This window comes from Aulonocara sp. 'chitande type north' Nkhata Bay, linkage group LG5 (genome assembly GCF_057382095.1).
Source record: "Aulonocara sp. 'chitande type north' Nkhata Bay isolate Kocher_YH1m ecotype deep benthic linkage group LG5, A_spYH_male_GT1.1, whole genome shotgun sequence".
Lineage (NCBI taxonomy): Eukaryota > Metazoa > Chordata > Actinopteri > Cichliformes > Cichlidae > Aulonocara > Aulonocara sp. 'chitande type north' Nkhata Bay.
Genome location: NC_141348.1, coordinates 16,654,945 through 16,675,396, shown reverse-complemented (window position 1 = coordinate 16,675,396; position 20,452 = coordinate 16,654,945). Strand labels below are relative to the sequence as shown.

General features: G+C 45.7%; 1 protein-coding gene across 2 annotated transcripts in view; it reads right to left on the bottom strand.

Moving 5' to 3' along the window:
- Positions 1–20,452, bottom strand: part of lrig1 (leucine-rich repeats and immunoglobulin-like domains 1) — a 35,708-nt gene that overhangs the window by 2,518 nt on the left and 12,738 nt on the right. For both annotated transcript variants that reach the window (XM_086291669.1, XM_086291670.1), the window contains exons 4-17: positions 12,759–12,896; positions 12,392–12,535; positions 11,271–11,414; positions 10,680–10,823; positions 8,895–9,038; positions 6,693–6,773; positions 5,041–5,112; positions 4,787–4,858; positions 4,497–4,660; positions 3,849–4,205; positions 2,882–3,163; positions 1,198–1,632; positions 926–1,060; positions 412–696 (exon numbers count right to left, since the gene is read on the bottom strand). In XM_086291669.1, the coding sequence (XP_086147795.1) occupies positions 412–696; positions 926–1,060; positions 1,198–1,632; positions 2,882–3,163; positions 3,849–4,205; positions 4,497–4,660; positions 4,787–4,858; positions 5,041–5,112; positions 6,693–6,773; positions 8,895–9,038; positions 10,680–10,823; positions 11,271–11,414; positions 12,392–12,535; positions 12,759–12,896 (2,597 nt within the window). The remainder of the gene's footprint in view (positions 1–411; positions 697–925; positions 1,061–1,197; positions 1,633–2,881; positions 3,164–3,848; positions 4,206–4,496; positions 4,661–4,786; positions 4,859–5,040; positions 5,113–6,692; positions 6,774–8,894; positions 9,039–10,679; positions 10,824–11,270; positions 11,415–12,391; positions 12,536–12,758; positions 12,897–20,452) is intronic.

Below are 20,452 nucleotides of genomic sequence, written 5' to 3'. Positions count from 1 at the left end.
AAGACAAATATGTGCTCGGCTTTGGAAGAAAGCGAGTCAGTGGAATGTGTGTGTAGAGCTGTGTGGAGGTGAGAATTGGTATTCAAAGGCCAATACCACTGCTATATAACTAAAGGAGCTGAAGCCCAGAACAGGCCTGGGCGTGCATCATCAGGAGGGAGATACATATCCTGAGGGGCTCTGGGCATGTAACTATGATACAGTGTCAGATGCTGGTAGGAGACAATCCATCAAAGATCACATTCAAAGGCACTTGCAGAAAGAAGACTCCAGAATGGCTGATAGCTTCTCATGGCATCACCTGATAAAACTGTTATTCCATCAGGGCAGTGTGGAGCTTTAAGAAGAGTAGTGGATTTATGGGATAAGGCTGGATAAGTACAGTTAAACTCACTACACTAATCACCGTACCTTTTCTATCGTGTTGGTTCAGTGTTGTATTATGGTTTTTTGGAAACACTGATCCTTCAGAGTTCTTTCGGATCCTGCTGGGGGTCCCATTGCAGAGTGGGGTTGTGTGTGACCCAGTGTCGTGCTGCTCCCCGGGGTAACAGTAAGAGTAGGGTGGTGGAATAAGCTGCTGTTGGTACTCCATGCCTGCAGCAGGACCAAACCCGTGTGCCAGGTAGTTGGGATCTTTGGAGTAGCTGTTGCCATTCTCCATACAATCTGTGCACAGCACTGTGCTGTCGAAACCTGCGGGCAGCCACGGGGAAACAAATAAATGATTTGGAGGCAGAAAGTCAACAAATGCATGTCAAAATTGTGCTGAGGGCGTCTCCTGTGATTATTTTTGACACTGAGCAGGTCTTTACAGCTTTACAGCAGCGCTCGTCTCATCATTACGTAACCCACCAGGGGACGTGGGAGAAACTGCCGGGGAGAGCGCAAACATTTGGAAGCAGAGAGCGAACTTTAGCGGTACCTGTGGTGTCTACAACGTGTCCGTTGGGCTGAGGGCCACCGCCGGTCTCCACACGGATGCACATGTCCTGCCGCTCGGACAGAGTCCCCTGGGAGGAGAGGTAGCTGGATACATCTGGGTGAACGATCGTCTCATCTGGGAGAGAGAAAAGAGGCAGACATCAGAGCCAGAACTGTGGGCTGCATGAAGTTTTAGTGGTTTCTTCATTTTTAGATTAAATGTGTTTTTAACTTACAAATTAAAAAAGCAAAAAGAAGTCATTCTGAGCTCACCTGTGTTGGTCACGCTGCACTCCTCGCTCTTCTTCCTCGTCTGATAGATGATACACACCCACACCAGCGATGTCACCACAATACTCGTAACCACAGCGATGACGATGATCCCTATAGTAACGGTGCTCGGGCCTGTCGGCGTGGCGCAAGCGTTCCTGCGCTCAGTCACCACCAGCTGGCTGTGGGCGCGCTCTGTGCCCAGAGTGTTGGACATGAGGCAGGTGTAGCGCCCGGCGTCCTTCAGCAAGGCGGAGCCGATGACAAGCAGCTGGTTTCCCGGCGTGAAGTGGTGTCTGTCGGAGGGGCGCAGCGGTTGGTCGTTGTGCAGCCAGGTGATGCGCGGGGGCGGGCTGCCGAGAGCTTTGCACTGCAGCGCCACCGTCTCCCCGACAGTAATGCTGCGGTCCTCCAGGTCCTGAGCCAGGTGGGGCGTTTCTGTGGAAAAGTGGGGTGATGAGTTTCCTCATAAAAAGAGCCCAAGGATTTCTAGAACTACGGTTTTGGTGGTTCTACGGTTTTCTTTAGCACCTTTCTGTTCACTGTATTGATGACAGACTACCGGATTGTGGTGATTCAGCTGGACAGCCTGAGCACAAACGGACATGTCCAGCCACTGAAAGCCTATCCGTCTTCTAAGACTGATATTTATTACTCAAACACAATGCTGATAAAGTCCGAAGTTTCCTGAAACTTAAGCTTTTTGATTGGAGCACAAACATTTCCTCTGGGGCAGGATCCTCTTCAGAGGACCTGTCTGTTTCCTTGCCAGCTTCACATTTCAGTGAATGAAGCACACTGGACTGAGCGATGGTGTGCGTGTTAAGGGTGGCCTCTCCTCTCAGAGTGAGCACTTCCCTTCACAGTGGGATGTACACAGATTAAGACATCTCACTTAACCCACTTCAGTTGTGTTCTCGTCTATCAATATTTTCGTCCTCCTTCTCCCTGTTTCTCTTTCTGCCCTCCCTCTTATTTTCTCTAAATCCCTTTTAACTACCTCCTCCCCCTACATATGCGCACTCACACTCCACCGCTGCAGTTCTTCTTTGGCTCCCATTTTTCTTCCTCCACCACTTTCTTTCAGTTAGGGGCCCCTTGACTACACACTACCCCTCCTTCTCCGTCACTTAAACTCAAACATTAGAAATTCAGAGTGGTTCTACGGTATCTTGTTTCAGTATTTTGTAGTGCTTTGTAGATTAAAACTTGACAACATGCAAATGTTATGCTAAAGCAGTGTTTTAAATGTTTGTGGGTATGTTACAGATTAATTTAAAAGGTCAATTAAAAATGTATAAGTAAAAATATATCCCATCTGTATACAACAGTGGGTTGTTTTGCTCAGTTCAAAGACAAAGGACAATGATGATCTATGTGCTGAGATGGTTATAAGAGAGAAGCTCTGTTCTGTTTAACAGTGTAAAACAGCCAATAAACTGGGAGCACTGAGGCCTGCAGTGAAGCAGCCATGACTGTCCCTCACAGAGAGTGTGTGTGTGTGTGTGTGTGTGTGTGTGTGTGGTGTAAATGCCTAACAAACTCCCCTCTGTGATCCCCCTCGATCCCCTCCTTTGACCCCTAACTGTGACCTCTGACCCCTGACCTGCAGCAAGGCCACAGCTGGCGAGAAAGCAAAATATAAAGATTCTCATTCTGCTTCGGACTGACCAAACCCAGCTCTTACCCAGTACGGTGAGGGTGGCGTTAGCAGAGACGGTGCCAGCTGTGTTTTTGGCAGTGCAGCTGTACACGCCCATGTCCACCGGCTTGACGTCCGTGATGAAGAAGACGTCGTCGTCGGGCATGACGTGCATCCGGCGGTCGCGGGCGGCGGGGAAATCCGTGCCACCGTCCTTCTGCCAGGCGATCTGAGGTGCCGGGTGACCCTCTGCAGCACACTCCAGCCTGGCGGTGTGGCCAGTTCGGATGGTGCTGTCCCTGGGAGTCTTGATGAAGGATGGAAGAACTACGGATGGAAAAATTCCTTCAGTATTAGCAGATCAAAACAATATGACCTTTATATATTGTAGGAAGGTTGACAATCCACTTCATAGTTTGAGTAATTTCCTCATTTACAAACATATAGGCAGTCTACCCGAGCAGGATGTAGAACTGCAACAGCAGTTGTAAAGGATTACAGAGCTGCTCATTCATTTTCCCAGCTGCTGCTGACATTGAAATCAAGAAACTTTCAGTTAGAAAAGCAGGAAACCTTTATTTATACATGAGTAAGCCAAAGCAACAACCAGGTAAATATCTGCCAAAATGCTAAATTCAGTTTGACAGGATCTGCTGTGAGCGAGCACTTGGCTACAGCAAGGGTTAAGAGGTCTGATGGAGGCTTTTTCACACTGCTTTTCTGCAGTTGGACAGTATTTATTCAGAGTTTGTTCCCTGCCAGAGCGCAGAATAGATCAAGCCTGTCAGCGATGACATGCAGCTAAATCAATTTGTTCCAAATATCAGCCTAGAGGAGAGGACGCTCAAGAGAGTGAGAGAGAGGAAGGGGACTTTATTGTAGCGAAAGACAAACTCACTGTGGGCCCTATAATTTTGAAATTCAGTTGAATAATATAAACAGCTGAAACAATTCGTCTGTTTTAATAAATGAATAAAAGTGACCCAAAGAAGCTATTAACGACGTAACATACCATTGACGATGAGTCTGGCCTTGCTCGAGTAGGTGGAGCCAAAGTGGTTGGTGATGATGCACTGGTAACGACCCTCGTGGGCAAAAGTGACGCGGCGCAGGTGGAGAATCGTAGTGTACTCCATCACGCCTCCTCCTCCTGCGCCCGGCAGATCTGGTGTCGCGGCCTGGTGGTGAGCACGCACGTGGGCGTAGTTCTCCATCTCAGCGTTACGAAGGAGCTCCTGGTCCTTGCGCCAGGCAAAGGTCATGGGGGAGGAGCTGCTGCTGGCAGCTGTACAGGTGAGACGAACGTCACTGCCGAGGACTGTCATTGTGGTTTCCGGCTGTACGGTGATCTGAGGCTTGGGGAGGTCGTCTAAAAAAAGGCAGCGGGTGAAATAAAGTGTGTTTAAAAAGCGTGAGGATATTATCACAAGCGTTGCTCAGCAGGTGTCTGAATGTAAAAAGGGAAAATAAAAACTGACATCATGTTGCTGGAGAGTTTATCGCAGAACTAAACAAAAACACTACCCAAATACATGCAAATGTGTCAATAACAGGACAGCGGAGCCCATGTATGTGGCCCATCTGTGCCTTGAACGCCTCCTTCTCATCACAAAGCAATGACACAGCCATGTAACCAGAGAACACACACACACACACTCACCACACACAAAGCTGCTGGGCGGAACCTCAAAGACGCTCTTTCCCTTCAGACTTTCCGGGTGGGCGCAGGTGGCATTGATACCGACCTGCAAACCACGTGCCACCAACCAGTCGGGCAACCAGTGGAGCTGGCAGTCACACAGCAAGCTGTTGCTTTGAATGAGACTGGAGGAGAGGGAACAGACAAGCATATGTCACGTGCACTGTACCCTTTTCTGTATTTGTGAGTGAGTTGCTGCAGGCAGGTTCTGTAAGCACACTCAGAACCAGAAAGATCCGTGTTAAACTCACAGGCTTTTGAGGTTCCTCATCTTAGTGAAGGCGTCGGGCTGGATGGAGCGAATAGCGTTCTCCCCCAAGTTCCTGTTGAAATATTAAATACTGTTTCATCAAGTGTGAACAGATTAGTGTTACCCACACCGATATCATTCTCTTTCACCACGACGCTAGCAGCCTCCCCCTGCCAACTACTTTTACAAAACCCACACCCCCTTACACTCCACCCCCTCTTTCCCCTCTTCCGCTCTCTCTCCTGGGATACTCACAGGTGTTCCAGGGTATCCAAGCCAGAGAAGGCCTTCTTGGCCACGGATTTGATCTTGTTTCCAAACAGAGTCCTGCCGTTTCCAAACACGAGGGGTGTCAATATATGAAGAAGGGGGGAGAGGAAGAGGGAGGAGGGAACATTTTGGGGAAAGGGGATGAGAAGAGAGAACAAAACAGAGAGAGAAGCACAATTAGCCGGTTTGAATCTGATAAGATTGACGGGGGGGGGGGTTATTGGAAACCTGAACTGTGTGGAGATTAGCCAAGAGGAAGGGTAAAGGGGATGGAACAGGGATGTGGAGGTGGGCGGGGGCACCTGGGCTCTGTGCTGCTCTTCAAAGACCACTTTTATCTTTATTAGAATCTAAAAGCCCCCCCGCGAACAGGACATACGTGTAATCATTTCAGTGTCTGTCAAGCCCAAAGTCTAGCTGCTCTGATTTGGGGTCTTAATCCCCTTCCTTCATCCCGCCACTGCCACCTCTTCATACCCGTCGTAGCCTTTGGATCGCAGGAAGAGGAGACATGGCTGGCTGGCTCACAAAGAAGAGCCCAGTGTTCAAACTCGTCCACATGTACACAAACAAATGGCAGTCTTGTCACACAGATAACGGTATAATTTTTTGTTTTTGAAGGAATTCAATGAAGCTGTCACATGCACTTGTAACTGAATCAAATCCAAAAATCATCTTTTGAACAGTAAGATCCACTTCCATCCCATGTGGCGGCATTCCCACGCAGCTTTTTAAAAACAGTTTTAAAATGGGAACTCTGTGTGTGTAATGGACACTTTGATGTAAGATTCTCTCTCTTGTTTTTCCCATGGCTCGCTTTGCCAGCGTTGGGATGCATCAGGCAGCTTCCGACAACGCCTTGACAAAAGGGGCAGGGTCAGAGGGCGGGGCTCATGAGGCGTTTGATGTTTGATGACTGAATGCGGCCCTCAATTTCACCCTCTCTCAGCTCTTAACAACAGAGACTGGGAATGAGGGGATGAGAGGGAGTGCGGCTATGGAGGAGAAATAGTCCTTCGCCTATTGGGGAGCGAACCCCTGCCAGCTCAAAGAAAAGCCCTTTCTCTCCCCTCTTTCTCTCATTCTTTCTTTCAGCGGTGCTCACACTGGGAACCATCTTGGCTGGACATCATCTTTTCATCCTGTGGGTTGATGATTGCTGCTCATTGCCAGAAACTTCACGCCTCTGTAATTTCTAAGCTTACTAACTTTTGATATTGAACTTTATACAAGGCGTTTGAAAGCACCAATGAGTAATTAAAAACATGACTCATTTTTCCAGCCATTATCAGCAAAGAGAACCCAGTTTGCCCATAAAGCTTACAATCAAATCACAAGATGAACGCTAGAATGAACTGAAGAGAAAGTGGCCTCTATAGGATGAGGAGAAAAAAAACTAATAAACTAAATAAAGAGGGGACCTTTAAATTGTTGCTCAGTGTGAGCATGTTTTTTTCAAAGTAAAGTGTGGGGTCGTGATAGTGTCTCAAAGTTCTAAACAAACTTAAACTGGAGTGGCTTTGGGATGCAAGAAAAGGAGGCGGCTCCCTTCGCTTTCTCTATTTTTGTTTTCTGAAGAGAGCAGAGAGACAGTGGCAGGCCAGGGCTGAGGGATGAAAAGGAGGGGAGACACTCACAGCTTGATGAGGCTGTCCAATCCAGAGAAGGCCCCGTTGGTGTCCTCTATTGTGCCTGAGATGTCGTTATGGTCCAGCTCCCTGTGGAGAATGAGAGAAAAGAGGAGGATAAGAACGGCGGAAGGCGGTTGAGGAGAGGAACAGGGATTGGTCCTGGCAGCGCTGAAGCGCTTCACAGCCCTGGCAGAAGCTGCTCTTGGAAGTCACGGGTTACCCCCTTCGCCCCCGCTGCACCTGGCTTAAAGAGCCCCTCTCCCGCTCTGCTCTGCCAACCAAGCATATTCTTTCCTTAGAGGGGTGGAGAAGGAGTGTGCGTGTGAAAACGTGTGCATGCGCGCTGGTGTGTTGAGGCAAACCCTAGTGCAGGGAAACATGTATAATTCATGATGGCGTAGAGGGACTGGCAAGAACACAATGCCAGAAGCCAGACAGTTCGGACTGCAAGTCCGATGCTGGCAGGTACGGCGCAGCCAAGAGTGCCGACGGGGTTAGCAGCCAAGCTTAGTCATGGCCAGACAAAGACAGAAGAGATTGAGTGAACAAAAGTTGGGGGTTTCCGAACACTTGCTGAATGCTTCTGCTTGAGAGCTACCTCTTTCAGTGAAGTCATAGCTGCAGAGGGGCCACCGCTCCGCCCTGCTGCATGGTGATCAAAAAGAACAAGCGGCAGAGTCTGAGAACTTCTCCAAGCCATTAAAAAGAAAAAAAAAAGACTTTCCTCAAACTTGAGAAAGGGCCTTCGGGGTTAATGGTCAGCCCCACCCCTCCGCCCCCACCACAATAGCCACCTCCACTCCTCCTCCCATTTGCTTTCCAAGCATCTCTTATCCCCTTTTGGTTCTTTTCACTTTGTGCTGACGACTGTGTCTGTTTGACTGGACTGGAGCTGCCAATTTCCTACTCTTTCTGGCTGGGTGGATGTTAAAGGCTATTGCCTTGTTAAAGCAAGGGCAGCGGCGGGGGCTGCAGAGTAGAGGAGCGAGCGAGAGAGAGAGAGAGTGAGGGAGAGATGGGGGCACGGAGAGGGGGGCCCCGATGAGCCAACGACCCCCGTGGCCGAATTAGAGGGCAGGCTGGCTTGTTTGGAGCTTTCACACCCCGTTTCAGGCTCCAGCCCCATGCCAGCGCAACCAGCCACTCCGGCCCAATTAAAGCTCCCCCGGCTCCTTTTCAGGGCCCAGCCTATGCACGTCCTCCCCACTGCTGATTAGATTAGGCCTGCCTCAAAGACACCAAGCAGAAGGAGTACAAGAGAGGAGGAAAAAATTCCAAAATTAAGACAGAGATTATATGTATTGTGGGATATCGTTAGGAGATGACAGAACACACTTAGAATAACAGAGGGGAAGAAATGGGCATTAAGAGGGCTTTGAAAGTGTGCAGCCAAATGAAACAAAGCGGTTAATTAAAGACAAGAAAGAAAAACATGAGAAGGGCTGAGATATGGCAGTGAAAGCTCCCTGTTCCACCCTCTGTAGCTAGTTATCTGGCATCCAGCGTGCCAGCAGAGGGAGAAGCCTTATGTGCCTTGGCTTCTGACCCTGCTGTCAGAGAGCCTTTCTAGCAAGCTCTGGTATTACTCTCCTCTCTGGCTCTCTTGTGAACAGCTCAGCCAAGAAGACCTTGGTTAGGGACCAAGACCCCCAAGTCTTTCTGCTGGATTTATCCACCGGCTTTCTCCCTGTGGTTCTCCCCTTTTCTTTCTTTGGGCTTTTTGTACACATGGTGGATCAGGGAAAGGAAAAAAAAATCCTCTATCTTCATTCATGGCTTCAAAAAAGCCAGGAAGGATCTCAAGGGAGCCGAGTGACACAGAACCCTTTTAGATCCAAGATTGCTGGGTGTTTGGAGACAAAACAAACGCCCCAGACAAAACTGAAGAAACAAAGTGAAAAAAGGCACTAAAAAAGTAAGAAGTTGCTACAGAAACCATGACAATAGACACCTTGTAAAAGACATGAATACAAATGACAGTAAACCCTCACTGAAAGCCAACAGCTCCCTCTTTCCTATGTCAAACGAAGGGACTTCATGAGATTAACTATCAAATGTCACCCAGGCAAAAAACAAAATTAAGCATCTCAATTTTCACTGCTCCCAAGTGGCACGTCTTAACCTTATGGTCAGCAGGGGCATAATGTGTGAGTTAGGGGTCTGTTTAGGGCTTGGTAATGGTGGTTGGGGGTGGGCTGGTGTACTTACAGGATGCGTAAAGCCTTGAGGCCTCTGAAGGCTCCCTCGTTGATGTGGCTGATAGAGTTGTGGCCCAGACGGAGGGTGTGGAGATCCCCGAGCACTGCCAGACTCCCTTCATCCAGACGAGTTAAGTTGTTGTAAGACAAATTCCTGGAGAGAGAAAGAAATAGAGACAGAAGAAGAGGAGAGACAGAGAGAAAGTGAGGGAAAAAAACAGAACAGACAGAGAGAAATATTCTGTGTGAGGTCTGGAAGGTTGGCAGACCACTGAGACCGCTCACGACATCATTATACTTCAGTTTCAAAGCCCACTCGATGACCATTTGCCAGTTTATGATGCGTTTTTCCATTGTACGGTTTTCCACACCGCATGATGTTAACGGAGAATGGATTTAGCAGAAGTCAGAGCTTAAATGAGCTTCGCATCGTCTGACAGGAAAGAAAAGAAATTCTGGGTTGGGACTCAGCATGTCTACAACCTCCGTTTATAAGACTACTTAAGCGTGTGGTAAACCCCAGGGGAATAAACTGCTACTCGTGTCCTGGAACCCTCAAAATGTTGCTCATATTCACATCCAGCCTCTAAATCTTTTCTTTTTTATTAAAAGGCCTGAGGAACATACTAATGGGGTGTCGACACTGCATGGGTTTCCAAGGGATTTCCCCTGTTTTAGGAATTCAGAGAGATGGTTTACTTGCAATCTTAAAAAGAAAAGGAAAAAAAAGAAAAGAAATGAAACTACAGCTTGAAGAGACTTCTAAGAATGTTTCTTCTTTTCGTGGTTTTTATGGCAAATCCTGATTACCACTGATAATAAATCTTACAACGGTATCTTTCAAACAGTGCTCAAAGGCAGTATTGTGCATTTTATTGCCCTCTCTGTCTGTCTCAGGTTTGCTTGACTAGTCATGTGTGCAGAGATTCTCCCTGATGACCAGTTCAGCCCGGCGAATCGGGAATGCAATAACAAGGCTTCTCATAAAGACGAGTCACTCACTTCTATCAGCCGTGAGGGTCATCAAAACGCAGATAATAAAATCATATAACTGGTGGAAAGGTGTGGTGCTGGGAGAAACGTGTGCTGGGAGCGTACAGGAAGCGGCGCTGAGATACCCAGAGCAAACTAGCGCGATCACCATCTACCACTTTATCCATTCTGACTGTTACACATAAACAAACATAGGCGCCACAGATAGCCCCGGCTACCTCGTAGTTAGCAACGCCTCAGCTGAGCGAAGCACTTTAAAGCGGCATTACGACAGTCGTGTCAACAGTGCAGGAAAGACTCTCAGATAATAACTCGGCAGACAAAGGCAGTGAAGGTGATCCTTCAGTGTAATTACCACAACATCCAGCGGAGGATTTACACGCCGGTTTGCCGCAGGTTTACACACGGAGCACAAAAACTCATGTCGAAGCGCTCGAGTGCTGTTGAGCCCAGCTCTAATTATGGGATAAACAGGCTTAATCCTAAGAATAGTGTAAGCGTACTGAGTGTTAAAACAAAATGTCGTTTAACCCTGAAAGGGAGATGGTGATGATGATATGGGTGGCAGGTCAAAAGAGTTGGGCTCTCGAGGCTTTAAGAATCCACATTTAGTGTTAGTGGAAACTTTAAGAGCTAGCATTTAAACCTTTATTTTAAAAAATGCAAACTGCACTGATATATACGCTTTTTGTCGTTACCAAGCTGAGTTTTTCGGATATTTAACCACTCTCCGGTGAAACGTTTTAGCGGTACATCTGGCAAGAGAGTGTGCGTTCGGGCTAATTTGAATGCTGGTACTTACAGCTCCCTTAGCTTCTGGCAGAACTTCCACCCATCAGGATTGATGCGTGCTATGGAGTTGTTACTGAGGAACAGCTGCTGCAGGGAAGTCAGTCCGTAAAGCGAGCCACTGTTCACCTCCGTCAGGCTGTTGTAGTCCAGGTGCCTGCATGACACAGAGATACTGCAGTGAGAATCTGTTGATCTCACAACACTTCACCACATTACTGTGACATAAATTACAATGCAATTTGTGAGCATTACTCTGTTATTTTGCGTGTAATTTAAGTGATTATGTAAAAGTTCTGGGTGGAGGGGGGAAAAGTGTAATTGTGAGAAAGTTCCAGTAAGGGTACAAAAAGATCTTTTTTAGTCAGTGAGTATTCCTGTAATGGCAGTAAATGAGTGCAAATAGGATTAGCCAATCAGATAGTGCTCGCTCCAAACTAACTGCAGCACCCAAATTCTTTAAATTAGATTTTTTTTTTCCAACTATTTGGATTTGTCCTCTGCTGTGCAGGAGAACTTGTGAAAGTAAAACAAAACCAGTCGGATAATAGTTTTAAATAAATGATTCTCTTTGGTATGATTAAAGGTCATGTTTAGTACGTACAGGACTTTCATCTTAGCCAGGTCAAAGAAGGCTCCGTCAGTCAGTTTGCCGATGCTGTTCCTTTGTAGTTTGAGCACCTCCAGGCTGGATAAACCCTGGAAGGTTAGACCCTCCACTTGGCGTATACGGTTCCTGTTCAGCTCACTGAAAGGTGGTAGGACAAAACAGATAACTGTAAACAGAAGACCATTTTAAAGAGAAGCAGCAGAAAAAACATCTTCCCCTTGTTTTGCCCTTATTCAGCAAAGGCATTTATCAAGCATTGGTGGTGGAATGGGGCCAGGGTTGTACACTACATGTGTTATTACCCCTTGAATTAAGACAGAGTGAGATGATTAAAAACTTTACTCATTTTCTCTTTGTATAAAAAGCCTGAGGTGCCTGTGGATGTAACAATGAATCTGTACAGCCGCTGTGTGCGTGTGTGTGTGTGTGTGTGTGTGTGTGTGTGTGTGTGTGTGTGTGTGTGTGTGCGTGTGTGTAGGCTGTAAAAGCCTTCAGCTTTTTCAAAGATAAACATTCACAAAGCTTCTTTTGTGTCTCATGTGCATCACCTCTAGCATGTGGTGATACAGTGTCACTGGGGCCCCATGTCCAACAAAAGGCACCTGGGGAAACTACTGGAGCCACAATGGAGAGAGACTCCCATTACGCGAGTCCCTTTGCTCTCCAGAATGGAGGCGTTGAGCTACAAATGGGTCTACCTCACCGTTATGCTAGAGGGAAGTTTGACGAAGATAAAGGAGCATGGTGTGGGGACTAAACTAACCACTTTGGGGGATATGGAAGAAGGCAATAAATCACCAATAATATGGCTCTGGTGTTTACCTAGTCAGGTCTTATCCATCCCTAGTGGTACAGCTCACACTAACAGCACTCTAAATGTTAAACACACACACAGCTCAATCAGCAGACACTAGAAGCTCCTTCTCAGGGAAAAGGCTCATCTCTGTGTAGTTTCCAAACACTACAATTGGGAAAGGCGCTCGGTTTTCAGCCTAAATATGATATGACAACAGCGTAATGTTTTTGCAGGGTGAACTGTTTTGACAGATCAAAGCTCAAGCTTGTCAGCACACTAGCCTACATTGTTAAAACTGATCAAATCCAGTGGCACTCACAGCTGGGTGAGCCTCGGGAGCTGGAAGGCTTTCACGGGGATCTGGCTGATGCGGTTTCGGCTCAGTCGTAGAACCTGTAGGGTTTCGCCCAAATGGTCCAGAGCTCCGAGCTCCAACACATTGATCTTGTTGTTACTGAGGTACCTGAACAAAGGGAAGCCACAGTGAGGTTTGTTAGAAATCTTATATTTGGAAAACATGTTATTTTGCATGTGCATGTCCATTAACATCACTTAATATTAGTTACAGAACTAAAGTTTCCTCATATAATAAATAACATATTTATCTTTACTAATTTATTTAATTTTGTTTTCATTAAATAGCTGGTGCATGACGTGCCACAGGAATCCTCTGAGATGCTACTTACAGATCTCGGATATGGAGGCCTGCAGGGAAGCACTGTCCTCGCAGCTCAGTAATGTCATTATTGCTCAGGTCCAGGGTTTCCACAGAAAGCAGCTCCCCAGTCCGCCTGCCATCAATACTGCGAATCTTATTATGATGTCTGAAAAATAAAGAACACAAACAGAAGACATAAGGTGTGGTCCTCACTGTTACCTAAACTTTGTGTACTCTTCCCATCAGGGAAGCCACTCCAATCCCACTGGCTTCTGTAAGCCCATTCGGGAAGAGAGAGTGAGAGAATGACAACACACAGAACAAAGTGGTCTTCATCCACCACAAAATGTAGTACTTTAAGTGCTTCCAAAAAGAGGCTGGTCTTCTTTAAACAACTCCCAAGGACAAAAAAACAGCCACAAAATCTGTCTGATGGATGGGGCCTCAGTGATGAACCAGAGCCACTTGAAGGAAAATCTTGGTATGCTGTGAAATGGGGAGAGGAGTTACTTTAAAGGTCCTAATGAACCCAGGGAGTTTTCACACAAGGAAACCTCGATCTCCGCCGAGCTTTGTCAGTGGGTGCTAGCCTGGTTTAGCCAGAAGCCTGAAAGGAGACTGAATTTCCTCTCAGGCTGTCCTGTTTAGAGCTCTTGTTCAGAAATGAGGGTGACTCTCTTTACCCTATTCTGACCTCCTCCACATCTGTGCTCTTTGAGAGTAACGAAATTTCTATTCTCTGTATGTCCTGTACATGTGGCAGAATTGACAAATAAAGTTGACTTGACTTGACTTTATTTTGTGGAGCAGACGTGTTCCACACAGAGAGGTTGAGAAAGACAGTGATATAATAAAGAGTGAGATAGACTGATGGAGTGTGATATTTGACATTTATCCGTGTTGCAACCAAAGTGGTGTGTGTGTGTGTGTGTGTGTGTGTGTGTGTGTGTGTGTGTGTGTGTGTGTGTGTGTGTGTGTGTGTGTGTCTGGAGACTGAAGGCCTGTGTAATCTGAGTGTACATGAAAGCTTTTGCTGGATGACACGTTTGACACATGACTAGGTGCTAACTAGGGTCAGGGGATCCATTTAGTACCACATCCATTGTTTTTACAAAACTAAAACAAAACATTTAAAAAGATAGGAAACACGACAGAGTAACACAAAAAGGCAGAGCAATAAGCAAACTGCCACTTCATCATCTGACATGTACCACTCAAGGGAGATCTTTGCTACATGACGGAGGCTTTTTTTTTTAGCTTTCACAAGCAACGTGTTTGACATCACCTTGTAAGGCAAAACCATTTGATGCTTCTAACTAGTTAATCACAACTTCCCAAGAGCCTTTTTCCAGCAAATGACACCAACTTCTTTTTTCTCTTGAATTTAAACAAAGCTGTCTGGAGTGCCACAAAACTACAGTTCCTCTCATGGCTCCAAAAGTAGTCCTGCTGCATCATAATGCTAATCGCTGAACGTCTATCATGAAATTAATATAGCTGGAAGCTAATTCCCCTCCTTCGTCAGGTACTGTCTGTAAAGCTGCATCTCTCCTAATTCCAGTCACAGTACTGGATTTTGGTGCTTTTTGGAGCATCTTAATGTAATTCTCTGGTAGACAATGCAACCTGTTGTAAGGTACAGGGTTCATACGCCTTTTTCAGGGTCAAATTCAAGCACCCGTACGAACCCTGAAGGTACAGCGATAGGCAGCACGGATATAGGTCTGAAAAATGAAGCCAATCGTCTGATCAGGGAGGGGGCAAGACTTTCCCGATAAGTTGTTAGGCTAAGTCACTCATTCCAGGAAATAATGAATGAAATATTAAGTTAGAATGGCCACAATTAAACAAAACGGTTTTTCAGAAAGGAGCACATCTCATGTATGGTTTCAAAACAGCAAACTAGCAATGAAAAACAACAACAACAACAAAACCCCACTTAAGGCTTCACACTAGCTGACAGTAGCTGATAGCTTAGCATTGCACCTTCTGGTCTAAAATAGTGTTCTTTCACATCACATTCTTCATAATGCTAAGGTTAATCGTTCAAAAATCCACAGTGGCTTTTAAACACAGTCTATGATCCAAACCTAAGAGTACTGTCACGTGGCCTGCCTCATTCAGATTTACTGTAGATTCTTTCCAAATCTGATAATACACACTATCACCATGTCGAACCAATTCGGTTAATAAAAGGTCACGGTCTTCTTGGAAGTTAGGCAGCTTATTACTTATCAAACATCAGGGACAGAGAGATTTTAACCAAATCACGTGCAGCATCTTTAAATCAATTCACTTGACCTTTTAAGAGTTTGATAGTGTTATATTTAAAAGGGCAGTGCGTGTGCGTGCTTCACGGAAAGTGTGAGGTGGCAGGTGCTCTACCAGTCAAACTCATCAAAACAAGGTCAATCCCTCCTCTTTTTCTAGCCTGCAGCCAGCAGATGAACACACACACACAGTCATTTATTGGTGTATGGGATGTAGGAGGGTTCAAACCACAGTGGCCCACCTGAATAAACAGTGGCAGAAATGGTTAAGGATGAGCACACATGCGCAAACACACAACACAAATAACAAACGCACACATGGGCCAGAGCAACAGACAGTGGCAACAGTGAGCAATAAGAGCAAGAAAGGGATGGAAAGAAAGAAGGAAGGAAGCAAAGGGGTGAGGAGAAAATGAGGGGGGATTATGGGGTGAGGCGAGGTCAACAGCTGGTGACCTTCACTGTGGAAAAACAGATCAGTCTCAAACTGGTGGGAGAGGCTGAACCCCCCCCCCCCCGTTCCTCCTCCACCGCTCCAATCAAACTTTCCCCTCCCACAGCCAGAGCCCAGCTGCACCGTGTGAGAGACGGATAAAGCCTCGGCGCTCATCGTGTTTGAAGTCTGCACATACAATAGTAGCGATCATGAAAACTGATTATCATACGGCTAGTGACATTTCTGATAAAGAGGAGCTCGGTTCACCCGTGCTCCCTTTGATGTCCAGGAGTTCCTTATTCGCTTTGATTCCACTTAATTCCAAATTTCATTACCCTGCCCCATCGACCATCTGATTATCATGAGCCCGGCTCATTTTGACACGTCTTTTGATGTATGGAAAGTGCATTTGTTGGGGGGGATACACTAGCGTGCCCATTCTCCTGTTTCCAGTGCCATCTCTGAAGTCGATTGTTTGGCCCGTCTCTTTCCGTTTGAAGTCCACTGTCAGGACAAAGGGAGAATTATTTGAAAATTAGATCATCCAGTGGGCCATACATATTCTATCCCAAGCTGTGTTAAAGAGCCCCTCTGAAGCAGGCGATGAGCACAATAGGAAAGTTTGTGCTGCTCTGCTGTCGCTTTGACACTCTGATTTTAAAACATTTACTTGCTTCTGGTTTGCTTGTCATCCTGCTGTGGCTTTCTGGGAGCCTGCAGGACATCAGCAGGCTCGCCAACTGTATTGTGGAACTGTGGGTGCCTGGCATATGGCCTTTGGATGATTTAACAGAAAGTTTGACATGCTCAGATGACTTAATAGTAATTCATGTCTTTTATGTGATGATTGATGGACATCTAATCAAATTGAAAGTGACCACAAGTTTCGACCACCCCGCCATGCTTGTCTGTACCCGATCAAAAAGTGCAGCAAAAAACAGAGCTCGCAGACATGTACGGAAAGGATGAAAGCACCAAAGGGAGAGTGCTACAAGAGGCACCAAAAAGGCCAAAAATTTGAGTCTGAGTCATTTCTCAATCAAACAAAACATTGAGAACAAAAGCAACTCACCTGCCCACTCGTCTCTTTTTAGCATTCCTATTATTTCCGTTGAAGCCAGGCTGATGTACTTGTTTTTCATTTTGTATATTGCACACCCACATGAATCAGTCAGCAGTTTCGTTCTTCACCTTCCAGTGAAGGTGAATAATGAATGTACAAAAAAAAAAACCCACAAGTGTTCATTTTTGCAATTATTGTTCTTCATTTGGCAGAAATTTATAATGCCAAAAATCCTAGGAGCTAGGGCTGGGCGATATGACCCAAAATTCATATCTCGATATTTTTTAGCTGGATGGCGATATACGGTATATATCTCGGTATTTTTTTAAAGCCATAAGGTAAGAACAAAAAGAGAGTTCTTAGTCAAAGCTGTGTCCCAGATGTCACACAGGCACTTATTAACATACAGCGTAGATGTACATGAAGAAATTACTCAAAAATAAATTATCAGCATTTATTAAATAATAATTCTCCATAAATAAAAGAAAGCAATGTTGTTTTTGTGCATAACAAAAAGCTCACAATTGTGCAGTCAAAATGTAAACTAAAAGACGATGAGCATAATAACAAAGACAGACAGATTTCACAGCTGCTCTATTCCCAAGTTCTACTGCGTGGCTGGCAGCCTTGAGTTTGAAATCCTCTTTGGCTACGTCCACACGTACACGGGTATTTTTCAAAAATTGAGATTTTCCATTTTTGTTTTAAAAAATAATCCCGTCCACACGTAAACGCAAAAATGAAGGAAAACGCTGCTAGGAACATGCCAAAGCAACAGGTGGCGATATATTCCTAACCGTGTAGAAATGTTGGCCAATCAGAAGTCTAGAAGCCTCGGTGGGAGATAGTAAACAAAGATGGCGCATAGAAGCAGAACCGAGTCCTATGTGTGGAGGGACAGTGACTGTGTGTGTATGTGTAAGCATTTAAACACTGCAGAGAGTAAAATTAACAGTAACAGTCTCCCCCATTGTAGAAATTCATTTCACCGAAACAATAACATGGCGCACAGTCTGACATCAAAAAAGGCGCACACCTTTGACGCTGCGTTTTCTCCGTTTTCCTCGTCCACATGTAAAAGCAAAAACTGAGTTTTCGAAAATATCCACCCTGGCAGGCGTTTTTAAAAATCTCGGTTTTCAGTGACCGAAAACGCTGTTTACATGTGGACGAAAGGTGCAAACGCATAGAAAAATCTCCGTTTTCAAAAAGACCCGGGTACGTGTGGACATAGCCTTTGCAACCATGTCTCTTAACAGGTGCCATTTATGGCCCTTATACACACACAATACGGTAATATTACGTTGAAGCACAGTACGTGCACTCAGCGAGGCTCCAGACTACGGTAGCCGTAATGCTCCGACAATCCATCAAGCGGTGCAGCTCCATAGCTTACCAAAGTCGTACTAAAACATTTTTTGACAGATTGCTGAGCGCCGTGTACCACATAAAATTGGTTCGCGGTCATCAAGCACAACCAGAATTCATACATAAGGCGCACTATCGATTTTTGAGAAAATGAAAGGATTTTAGGTCGTTAGCGCGGTTAGCTCGCTAACACGTTGACGCCGTCCAGCCCCACGCACGGGGCGATCCGCGGTAAGTCGTTAACGGAGATTTGCCGTGTTCATCTTGTCGTTGCCTGCAGGTGAAGCTATGGGGGAGGGAAGTTGTGTTCAGTGAAGGAGAGGCGAGGCCGAGTAACGTTGCGTAGAGACAAAAGTGGACGAAAGAGAGGCAAACTTGCGGCTCCATAAGTATAATTATAACGTAACATAGACTATATCGATATAAACGATATTGTCACATCTTATATCTCGTATGAAAATATATGGATATTTAAAAAAAAAAAAAAAAAAGATATATCGCCCAGCCCTACTAGGAGCTCACCATTTATTTCAGGTTCTGTGTCAAGACACCTTCTGGATAGATCCTTTTATTCATGACTGCATACCTTGTCTGCAACAAGTCATTCGATAGACTAGAAGACTCGGAGGGAGTCAGCCTGTCAGTCAGTAGCAACCACATATAAAATGCTCTTGGGCTTTTGGAGAGTTTACTGTTTGATGAGCGGCTGAAGACAGATTCTCTGTCCATTTGCTTCCCTGGGTGTTTGTATGTTTATGCAAGCCACTGTCTCACACAAACTTCTAGTCAGACTACATTCCGGACGATCTCCAACCAACAGCACGGGAACACCGCCCAGCAGCCCGAGCTGCTGTGTCTGCCAAGGTGCATGCGCGCGAACGCGCGCGAACACACACACACACACACACTGCAGAGGACTTAGTGGTTGGTGTGTTAAAGCACATTGGATTTACTTTTGGGAATGACACTGAACCCAAGATCACTTCTCACTTCCTTTTTCCTTTCTTTTCTGCACCCTTCCTGCTGCCTCATCCACTACTTCTCCTTTAACCATTCCTCTTTCGATATATGATGGTGTCATCCTGCTCTGATACTACGATCTATTACTACCTCCCTGATTTCTCATCCTTCCTCCCCTTCCCTACCCTCACCCATTTTACTGTAAGCTATGTGACTGACAGCTGCAGCTGCAAGTGCTTCGGTGGGCCTTCACTTCAGCTGCATGGCTTAGTAAAAATCTGACCCTCCCACCAGCCTCCACTCCCATCAGCACTACTGGCCTTTCCCCTAGCAACAGGCTGCAAGTCAGACCCAAAAAAAGACACCCCAATCATTTGCAGGGCCTGCAACTGGACACAGTTTGTGCAAGTAAAGGTGAACTTGCTCCAGTCTGTTTTATATCAGAGGCAGAGTGAACATGAGACTGTGCTAAAACTTAAAGATACAGACCAAAAAACCCCCCCCAAACAAACAAACCATGACACACAATAACAGAAGGTCAAACTTCTGATACACGTCAACAGACATCTGTTAGAGTTGAATAATCAAACCACAGATGCTTCCCTTACCAACTGTCCACAGCTTACAGTAATATTCTGACCACATCAGTGCATCACGATAAATTCTGAGAAGCAGGCAGATGACACACAGGGAGAGGCGGACGTGTGACTCCCACAAAGATCCCCGCTGAATCTGATATGTCGATGACCAATGTAATAGGAACCAGCAGCTGTGTACTTTACTACCATGCAGCCCGCCTGGATGCCAGCAAAGTGTGAAAGAAAATACAGAGTGAAGCTAATGGTTCGCACTCGACGATGGCCGATTAACTTGCTCGTTTCAGGCTGAGCGAGTTGTGAGAATGTTTGTGGATACCGCAATAACCACAACGCTGCCATATCCATTCACAGGCCAGCATCACTACCCACATTTATTTGCCTTGTTGACCCCAATCGGAGGTGTTGGGAAGAAGTGCACTGCAGCTACATTTATATTTGCACAGTGAATTATGTAGTTCAGCTCGTTTTGTTGGTTCCATTACTGTTACTGTATACATATTTATAATTTTTTAATTAACTAAAACACAAGCAATTTAGGACAATAATGGCATATTTTTCCTTGCTGTTATCGAACCCCTTTTGGCAAGCCCCGCCCCCGTACCCTGAGCTGAGGGGCTAGGCGCTGCATTCGTCACATGCTCTGCACATGTGTGGAGCATGTGCAGAGAGGCCACCGCTGCTCAGCACTCACGAGGAGAAACATCCTCAGAATATTGATTATTTCTATTTGTTAACAAACGTTCAGGGAAACTGCTGCACTTTGTGGCCATGTGACTAATCACTACCTTTGTTGAAGTTTATACCGGTTTTTTAAAAACCTTTGTCTCTTGCATTATGAGTTGCTTTAGGTAACATCCTGAGAAAACAAGGTGTCAGAACTCTTTTATTTCCTTCAATTACTTTGCATTGCATTAACTTTATCTTATTATGAACAACATTAAAAATAAAAAGATCACATATTTCTGTGGGCTTGCCTCATCACTGCTTTCGCCATCTTTTAGCAGCATGAATAAAGTTACTGAATTA